Raw genomic sequence first — 10,223 nt, forward strand, 5'->3', positions numbered from 1 at the left:
GCGGAAACCTTTCGGCGCCCGGAACGGCGCCCGGCGATTTGTGCTGCCCAGCCGCCCTCGTCTTCCGCGCCCGCTGCTCATCTCCACGAAGCCCCCAGACCCCTCACGGTGCCGCCCGCGCTCCGCTCCGCCCCGGCCCGGTGCCGCCGCGCCGCCCGCCGCCGCCCCCGGGAGGGCTCGCCCACCGCGGGGCAGGGGGGCAGCCTCGCCCAGCACGCCCCCGCCGCGGGACACCACACACCACCCCCCGCCGCGGGAGCCCCCCGCGATGCCTCCCAGCGTGCGGGACACCTGCGCCTCGGCCAGAGCCCGTCCCGCCTAGGGACTGCAGAGCCTCGTCTGCAGGCGCTGTTATTCTCAAGGCGAATAGATCATCTCTCCATCATCTTTGAGCGCAGCCTAAATACATCAGACCTGATACAGCTGGGCTTAAGTTACATGCCGGCACACCGTTCCGGCAGGGTTATCAACACGGCTTCTTGCAAACCTGTTTCATTTTCATGCTCCGAGGCCGTGAACTGGCATTGCATTGCAGAGCCACAGTTTCCCAGAGAAGCACGTCTGTGGTCAGGGGCACGTGTGGCCAGGCTTGCAAAAACTTGGACCAAATTCAGTCCTACAATATAAATACTCGTGTTACCAGGTCCGAGTCCCTAGTAATATCCTCAGAATAACGCAGAAACCAGATACAAAATACACAGTAGTAGAGCAGGAGCGTGTCAAGAACAGAAATGTTGTTTATTTAGAAAGCATTAAGATTTTAATTGAAAAATCATTGAAGTTTTCATAGCATCCCCTTGTTTTGATACATGGATGCATCGCTCAGTACCAGTAACACTATGAAACCCTTTGCATTCCTGGGTCACAGTTCCTAGGGTTGTTTGGTCTTACAGAACTTGGGCGGCAAAAATCCTGCTCAGTGAGTCCCTTGGGGCTTCTGTCAAATTAATTGCAGGGTACCCCTCCCCCCTAGAGGAAACCGCAAGTTATAAAGTGCCACAGCTGCTGCAGTCTGACACAGTAATTGTATGATAAATGGAAACCAGCCTAAAATAGGATATTTAAAGCTATCCTGTCATTTACTATGGCATAGTTAATTTACATTATTTTAATGACGAAAACTGCATTTCAGGCAAATGTTTGGCTGGGCTAATGATACCAGGGGAGAATTCTTTGTGAGCAGGTATCCATTTCAGCTCCAATGAAATTTACAGATACAAGTTTTCTCTGTAAAATGGGTAGATATTTTTTAAACCATTCCCTATTCTTGTACGTGTACAGAACAGTCAAGCAAACAAAGTCTTTGTATTAAATATGAATGCAGTTGTTGTTTCCAGCCCACTTCTGGACAAGTGTTTTCCAAAAAGCTCTTGCATTTGCTGCTGTGCAATGCAGCTCCCCCTGACACCGGCCAGCCCAGCTGCAGCTTTCCCTGAAGTGAAAGCAGCAGGGCTATAGAAGTGTTCTGAATTTCCCTGCTCTGTGCCCAGTGAGGTACAAGATGGCTGCAAAAAGGCATTGCATAACCATTCTTTTCACTTACTCTATTTGAAGCACTTCCCTCCACGTATTTTAGTCAACAGGCATTTGCATCAAACTAAAGCATATAGATGCAACCAAATTTTTACAAATATGGGTACTAGGGCAAATTTTTGCATTCCAGAAGGAGAAGTCCTGCATTTTCCTTTATGTACCAGGCTAGGTACCAAGGAAAACAGGCACAGGGATAGAGGCAGAGACAAGAAACGGGTAGGTACTTAGTAACATAGTGACTCATTAGTTTCCATATTTGGGTTTGGCCTTGCAGAAACCTTTTAAATAATTTTTTCTACAGGTACTTGCAACTTTATTTTCCATAAAATATATCAATCTGTGTAGATACCCTAATCCTTTTTCCTACCCAGTTCGTTGCCTCTTTTCACCACTTAGGAGATCCTTGATTGCTAGAACATTGCATGCTACTCAGAGTAGTAGCTGTATTAACCTTTGTCGAGCTCCCCAACATCAGGTCTAACACCCACCCACACCCAACAAAAACCACTAAAGTGAGGCACAGAGGAGGGAGAGTGTACTAAGGCTCTCCAACTTACTGCAGAAACGAGAAGTTCTTGTATGCGTGTCTGTTTTTAAAAGAAAGGGAAAGAGAAAGAAGGCGAAAGACAGTGTTGTCATGAAGAGTCACTGCCTACTGGGAATTCACTCCATTGCAGGCTGAAGCCCTCTACAATGCCGGGAGCCTTCCTGGAGTGAGTGCTGCCCAGCAGCTTTGGGGTGGCCCCGGCTCCCCCCAGCATCTCGAGGCAGAGCCATGACCCCGCCAAACCCGCAGGAGCAGCAGCTTGCTCCCAGATCCAGGGCTTCACTCTGCCCTCTGCAGATGCTTCCTAGACACTTGTGAGGGTGGGCAAACAGACTGCTCATGCCACAGAAGATAAACGTTTATAAGCCAGCACCCAAAATTCTTGAAAACATACAAATTGGCAGTTAGAGATTATATAAATTTATGAATAAAAACATGGGATACTGTTAATTCTTGTCTGTAGTTGCAGAGGTTGAACATGATGGCAGCAGCAGCAGTTCCGAGGTGATAATGAGGTTTGATATAAGTGACTTTCTGGCCTGTTAGGACAGAGTGACAACCTTGTGCATTCTCCACTAAAAGCCTCACAAAAAACGAGGAGGGGAGCTGACACTGTCATATGCCAGGAACAAAGAGAAGCCTTATGAGGAATTTTTATTATTTTGCATTTTAATGTTACTTTATTATTATTATGCAATTTTAGTTGCTCATTCCTATAAAGGGGGGTGGGAGGTGGACAACAACGACACACCCCTCAAATCCTACAGATATTAATTATGAAAGGACATTAGAGAGTATTTAATTAAACATATTTCTTAGCAATATGCTCTCACATTTGAAAACAGAATGGAATCAAGAATGGAGAGAGGTTCTGTGATGTTACTTAAAAGATCTTGTTTATAGGTAAAGAGGAAGCAAATCTTCTATAAATGGGTAAAGAAGATTTTTTTTACTAGTATAATGAAAATCTTATTCTAATGCAAGAATTATCTTTAGTCTAGGTCTAATTATTACAAAACCAGAAAGAATTAAAATGAATTTAAAGCACTTTTTTACAGAAAAAAACCACAATAATAGTAATGTTATGGTTAAACTTCTTACACAGCCATGTGCGCCTGCATGGACACCTCTTAGTTTCTATTCCTTCCCCTAGAGATTGCTCCTCTGAGCATTCATATCAGTAGCTTGCAGCTGCTGAAGGGAAGGAATAACACCAACAGTCATCAGCCACTAGCATCTTTTCTTGGAACAAACACAATGCTGATGGTGGTGGTTTCTGCTTCCTCTCCCCAGGATCCACTTCGGGTCATATTTATATGTCTGCCAGCAAGCTTTTGCACCTTCCTTTTTCTTCACTGGTCTGCAGCTTCAGGTTACATCTGAATTTGCTATATATAGTGCCATTTACTTACGTTAAATAGTATTTCTTTGATCTCTTTGTTACCCCTAAAATCAATTTTATCAAGCCAGATCTGCATTTATTTTCTTTTTTTTTTTAAACTAAGCATCAGCGAATTGTTTATATCCATAGGTGTTGCAGTACCCAGCTCGCGCCCAACCTCTGTTAACATGTAGTCCTGTAACACTTGGTGCTAGCCACAGGCCGTGAGCCTTGCACTGAGTTTGCACCATCTGGGGCCTGAAGCTTGCCAGGACTGCTCTGCCTGACCCTGTCTTGACCTGCCCGCAGCTTTGTTCTTCTCATCACAGCGAGGACAGCAATTTCTTAAATTGCCTGTCTGTATCTGATTTGTTTCACTTTCATTTATCTTTGTGCAGTACAACTGCAGTTTTCTGTAGGGAGCAGAAACAAGCAGTTGCTCTTAGGTGGGATGAGGTATTTGGACTCTCTCATACAAGGGAATAGCGCAGAGAAACGCAGGCCTGGTACAACAGCAGAGACCTTGCGGGGTGGAGACACGGGACAAAGGGATGCAGGCAGGGGTGATAAGGCGTTGTCTGAATGTTATGTGGGTGACGCAACACCAATAAAACACCTGAAGTATGGTGCAGAACTGTGCAAAGATGCATCAGCAGAGAGAGGAGGGGGAAATGACCCTTTCCTAGCCTATGCATGATAACCAGGTCAGCCTATACTAGCCTGAAACATTCTCCTTATCGTAGATGCCTCTGGATTCGGACAAAGTAAACGCTGAGAGCTATTAGGAGCTGTTGCCACATTCTGCACAACACTGTAATGCATGGCACAGAGCCAGGCTGAAAAAAGCAGCTTAGGGACTCGTAAGTTTCTATTCCCCTACTGGCGACTGTTCTAGCTTCTTCTGCAGATTCAGATACATGCTGAAGTTTCACTTTCCGGTTCCTGGGAAATTGCTCACAGATCACGTGAGGGATGAGCACATAAAAGGGAAGTCACAACAACACTGCGCGGCACTCTGGCTTTGAAGGTACCTGAGGGCAAGGAGCAGAGAAAGAAAACCATGAGGTAAGTGAGCAACCAAGTCTCTGAAAGATGTTTTTTTGTCATGCCATGGGAAAAATTACACTTATTATTTACATAAATGTAAGTAGCGAGGGACTTTGGGAATGATCTGAAAAGCAGAAAATATTTTACAGAATATTTACTGGAAGAATCAAAGTAAAATAAAGGTGCTGCTGAATATTGTGATGTTACTGCTTTTCCGACAAGGGCCAGTCTCTGTGAACAGGCTGGCAGTCAGAAAAGCTATGTGCATGCAGTTCAGGGATGAAACCCAGGCTGCAGCCACAGCTGGTACCCAGCCAAATGGGCGACTGGCACTGATGCATTTGAGAGTTTGCTTCCTGATCTCTGCTGTTGTGAGGAGCAGCAAAGAGGGCAGTGGAGGTTCTGTGCTGCAGCTCTGAGCGTGAGAGGGGGTAGCGTTTCCCGAAGCCTGTCACACATGCACGGAGGCACATGTGTGCACACACACATGCACACAAACAGGGCAAAGCCAAGGTGTTTATGACAACTTTGGAAACTGCATTTATCAGTTATGTGTTGAACTAAGCTAAACTGTATTTGATCTGCATCACAAACCTGGTTTTGTGACAGTCATGAATATTCGTTTTCCACAAATGTCTTTTCATTAATTGCTCTCCACTGCTCTTTTCAGCCATGGACATTGTCATGGTACTCAGCTGAAGCAATAAAAAACAATACATGTTTCGTTTTAATTGAATGGGACTACTTAAATGATTATTTGTAATACAAAACTATTCCTGCTGATTTGGAAGTCAACATCTGTTCTGTGGTATTCACATATAGCCAAGGGTTTCTAACAAGGTAGTGGCAATAACAGGAACTCACTCTCGCTTCCCCTCCATCCCAGAACTGCAATTACCTCACATATAGCTTTCTAATTAGGAACTGTTATTAATACCAATCAAAACCATGAGTTAGGCAGATGAGATTCTTTGAGAAAGGCAAAGAAGTCTGTAAAACAAACGTATGCATGCATTAACAGCATTTGTAAACACTGTTTTTCCTCTGACCTTCCTCCAGTACCTCTGTGTCAGATGGTTTGGGTGGAAATGTGTGTTCAGTGTCGCTTTCCCCGCTGTCCTTCATGCTGTCCCAGAACCTCTAAGAACTGCTTCCCAATTCCTCCTTGATTTGCCTCCTCATAATTTTCCAGTCTTTCCACTCTCTCTTTTTTTTTTTTTTTTTTTAAACCAAAAGATGTTTCCGCTTTTACCTGATTGTGCAGTTGAGTGACAGCACACATACCATGCAGGCTGTTAGACCCTCTGGGTTCTACAGGAGGGAGAGCAGACAAATCTTTCTGACAAAGAAGGATGTGACTGAGAAGCTGGGTTATAAAGTCATATAGAATTCCTCCTTTAAAGGAGAGCACAATATGGACTAAAGTGTTATCTCTGTGTTGTAAAGGTTTGTCCTCGATAGATGGTGGGATAAAAGCTGGTCTGCACACCACACAGAGGCACAGGCAGGCAATAGCAGGAGGGGGAACCCAACTAACACCCTGCCCCAGCTGCTTCCCGGCCATTCCTAAGAGCCATCAAGCCCATCCCCACGCACATGGAGGAGTACAGAGGCACAAGGGCAGGTGGGGACCTCCCGGTGCCCCAGTCAGGGACATGAGCCCCCCACCCCCACCCCAGGCTTCCCCAGGGGACCCTCAGCCCCATGGGCCACGGGGACACCCAGCACCAGGGGTCCATGGGCGTGCCTAGGGATACGGGACACATTACAGGATGCATGGAAAAGCATTTGGGGATTGCACAATGGGATGTTTGGGGAGGGGACCAAAGGAAAGGAGGGATCTGGGTGATTTGGGATGGAACAAATGTTGAAAAATAGAGAGGGGTAAAGGGGTATTAAGGACCAGTTGCATGTTACCAGGGTCTGGTCAGTATGTGTGCCTGCACGTGTGCGTGTCTATGGGTGAGGCACCTGGGTGAAGAGAGGATCCCCGACCAGCTCCTGGAGGTCCAAAGCCAGCTTCTGGGGATCCATAGCGTTAATAAGCAAGTGAGTGTGTGGTCTGTACCAGCAAGTCGTTGCTCCTTCAGGGGCCTGTACACCCAATAGCCAGCAGCTGGGAGACTGGTGGGATCAGTAGCCAGCTACTGGACATATTAGTACAATCATAACAAAAATGGTGCTATGATCTAACAAACGAGGATTTAGAAATACAAAACATTAAAAATGAAATTTATAATCCAAACCATAAAACAGGCAGAGATACGGGAAAGGCACTACATCAATTTCTCTGTATTCTGAGGTGAAGTTTTGTATTTGATTACCTCTTTTGGGTAGGCTTCAGCAATTGTTCCCAGCATAGGAAATACATTCCTGAGGCCCGGAGGTATGCCAGCTTTACCACAGAGACTAGCCCTCCTCTTTGACATCCAGACCACCAGCTCTGTTGCTGCCTAAGAGGTGTCCTTATTCACTGGCAAGGGGAATTACTAAAATAACTATTCAGCTCTTCAGACCTATGGCTTCCCACAGCTTTGTCTTGTTTGAAGTATCGTTGACTAGTGGCACCAGAGGAGGTATTGCCTGCTTCTGAAGTACATTGTGCCTGGTTTAAAAACAAGAGTAACATAAAAACAAATGGAGTATAATTAAGTTTTTCTTTGATTTCTTCTAGTACCATTTCCAAGAATTCCTTGAAGAGCTCCCTGTTGAAGCTAGAATGTCATTTTACATGGACTTTGCTGAAGCAGGACGTGGATCTCGATGACCTAGAGGAAACAATAGGCGATCAGATCGAGTTTTTAACAAAATCCAACATCAGAAATTATAATCTATTATCCTATATATGCCATCTAAAGAATTCAAATGAGGAAGCCCTGAGAAATCTCCAAACAGCCGAAGAATTAGTTAAAAAACATCATCCAGATGAAGCTGCCAAAAAAAGTCTTGTTACCTGGGGGAACTATGCCTGGATCTATTACCACATGAAGAGATATGAAGAAGCTCAAACTTACGTGAGCAAAGTGGAAAAGAGCTGCAAAAAGCTTTCAAGTACTGCCCATTGGAAGGTTCAGCTTCCAGACATCTATGCTGAGCAAGGATGGGCATTATTAAAGTTTGGGAGAAAATACTATGAGAGAGCAAAGAATTGCTTTGAAAATGCTCTGAAGAATGAACCCAATAACCCAGAATTTAATACTGGCTATGCAATAGCAATGTATCGTTTGGAAGAATTTTCCTGCCGTCCACATGAAGATGTAAGTGCACCCTCCCTTCAGCCCCTGAAGCGTGCAGTGGAACTAAATCCAAATGATACTTTCATTATGGCATTACTTGCATTAAAACTTCAGGACTACAAGCAAGTTGATGAAGGGGAGAGATACATTGAAGAAGCAATGCAGAAAACTCCTGATCTTCCTTATTTCCTGCGGTATGCTGCCAAATTTTACAGAAGGAAAGGAGAAGTGGACAAGGCACTGGAGATTTTGAAAAGGGCCCTATCAGTGACACCAAAATCTGCCTTCTTGCATCACCAACTAGGACTGTGCTACAGAGCAAAGCTGTATCATTTGAAAAAGACTACAAGATATCCACCTCAAGAGCAACTGGAGGAACTCATCCGACTTTCCATTTTTCATTTTAAAACAGCAACTGACCAAAAGACAAAATTTTTTTCTGCCTATACTGACCTAGCAAGCATGTATGCAGAAAAAAGGATGTACAAAGAAGCAGAGGAGGCGTTTCAGAAAGCACTTGACACAAATATTATGTTGTATGATGATAAACAACAGTTCTACTACCTTTATGGAAACTATCAGCGTTTTCATATGAAATCAGAATCTGAAGCCATTAGGTGTTACCTGGAAGGGCTGAAAATTGAAAAAGAATCTCATGCAAGAAATAATTGCAGTGATGCTCTGAAAAAATTGTTGGAACAGAGAGTTCGGAGAGGTTTAGAAGATGCAACAGATTTTGGTGCACTTGGACGTCTTCATAATCTAAATGGTGAGAAACGTAAAGCAATTGAGTGCTATGAGAAAGCCATGGCATTGTGTCCCAACAATGAAGAATATCTGAGTGCATTATGTGAGCTACGACTTTCCATCTCAAGCTAAAGTTCCCAAAAATCCTTCACACCAGAAAAAAAACCAAACCCAAGGACATTTCAACACTCTCTCAATTTTTTTTCCTTTATTTATTTAATTTTTTTTAAAGATTGAAGTTATAACCAGATGGAACATTTGGTGGCATCCCTAGAAACTGCAGATGATGACTGTTCATTTGTTCATTCAACAACAGAGCAAGCTTGGAAAGACTAAATAATAGCTATCTTAGTCTTCAATGTTAATGTTGGTATAAAGGTGATGTTTAAGTAGAATCTGTAGAGCACAGAACTTCTAAGCTGGAAATCAGATCTTACCTTCTACTAAGAAAAAGTTAAGGGAATCATAATGTACTATTTCATCCATCCACTTGAAAGTCATGTTTATACACAAATGGAATTTCTGACGCTTTTTCAAATATTAAAAAAAATTGGGTTTTTTTTAGTGTTATTTAGAAGAAGCTTTTGTTGAAGACTTGTTCAGTTTACTACCTTGCATGCTGTTTAACTGTGAAAAATAACCACTGTTTGGCTAGTTCACTGGAAACCTTACAAAATATTTATTATTGTCGTGAAATATTAAAGAGCATTGCATCCATCAACTGTTGCTTCTGGTGTCTCTTTGCTGACCAATCCTCATGTTAGTAGATGAAAGAAAGGGAAATAACCATTCAAAAAAAATAGCAAGGAAAAAGGTTTGGCAGGATATGAAAGGGTTGGGAGATAGCCCCATTTATTTTCCCAAATTTTCAGTAAAGCTGGCTTCAGAGGTGTTGCACCAAAGAATTAAACTGTGCAGAAACCAACATCCTTCTTGTTTACCCAAAACCACACTCTCAGGAGCCACTACAGCAAACATCTGGAGAGGAAGGAAAGGCAGTTGTTGACATGCCAGAGAGATGGCTATCTGTAGCCATGCTTGTGAAAGAAACCAGGGACAGAAAACACACACTAGGAATGTACAAAACTGGACACGGAGGGCAGAGCGCAGCTAGAGCAGAGTTGCATGAGCACCGGAGAACAGGGCAGCAGAACGCGAGGGGCATGTGGGGAAAGGGGTGGGTGCCCACAGAGCCTGCATGAATGGAAGGGTGGGCTGCAAGGACAGAATGTGTGTAGGAGTTGTTTGTCTTCAGATATCAAACTAAAAATCAGTATTCTTTACAACAGGACGGCCTAATTCCATGGTATTGTGCCTTAGTACAATAGCTCATGGTGCTCAGGGAAAACTAATGCCATAGCTTCAAAAACACTTCTGAGCCCTAGCCAGCAGCATAGAATGAAGCAAACTGGCCCATCAGGAAGGATGTGCACTTTTGTTTCCAGCCAGCCTGGAGCATTCCTGCCCCCGCAACAGCAGTCCCATGTACAGACAAGATGACAGCCCTGAAGGCGTATAAAATCTGATGCCAGACTATGAAATATCAAGAAACCTCTCCCCTCTCAGCTTTCCCTCGAAGTCTTCCATAATACAAGCAAAAACGAGCATAACAGCAAATTACAAGCACCCTTTCTTCCTATGAAAGGGCTGGGGCAAAATCCATCCTTGTTTTCCAGCCATTTGCCAGGTTCTGTATTACAAAGAAAGATGGCCCTACCTAGGGAAAGGGTGG

The 10,223-nt window shown here is 44.0% G+C and overlaps 1 protein-coding gene across 1 annotated transcript; it reads left to right on the top strand.

Annotated features, from left to right (window-relative positions):
• Positions 1-3,696: 3,696 nt before the first annotated feature.
• Positions 3,697-9,212, top strand: LOC101912111 (interferon-induced protein with tetratricopeptide repeats 5). Its single transcript, XM_005238982.4, has 2 exons — positions 3,697-4,526; positions 7,183-9,212. The coding sequence occupies exons 1-2, from the start codon at positions 4,522-4,524 to the stop codon at positions 8,621-8,623; spliced, it is 1,446 nt and encodes a 481-aa protein (XP_005239039.1). The 5' UTR covers positions 3,697-4,521; the 3' UTR covers positions 8,624-9,212.
• The last annotated feature ends 1,011 nt before the right edge of the window (positions 9,213-10,223 follow it).

Source organism: Falco peregrinus, chromosome 1 (genome assembly GCF_023634155.1).
Source record: "Falco peregrinus isolate bFalPer1 chromosome 1, bFalPer1.pri, whole genome shotgun sequence".
Lineage (NCBI taxonomy): Eukaryota > Metazoa > Chordata > Aves > Falconiformes > Falconidae > Falco > Falco peregrinus.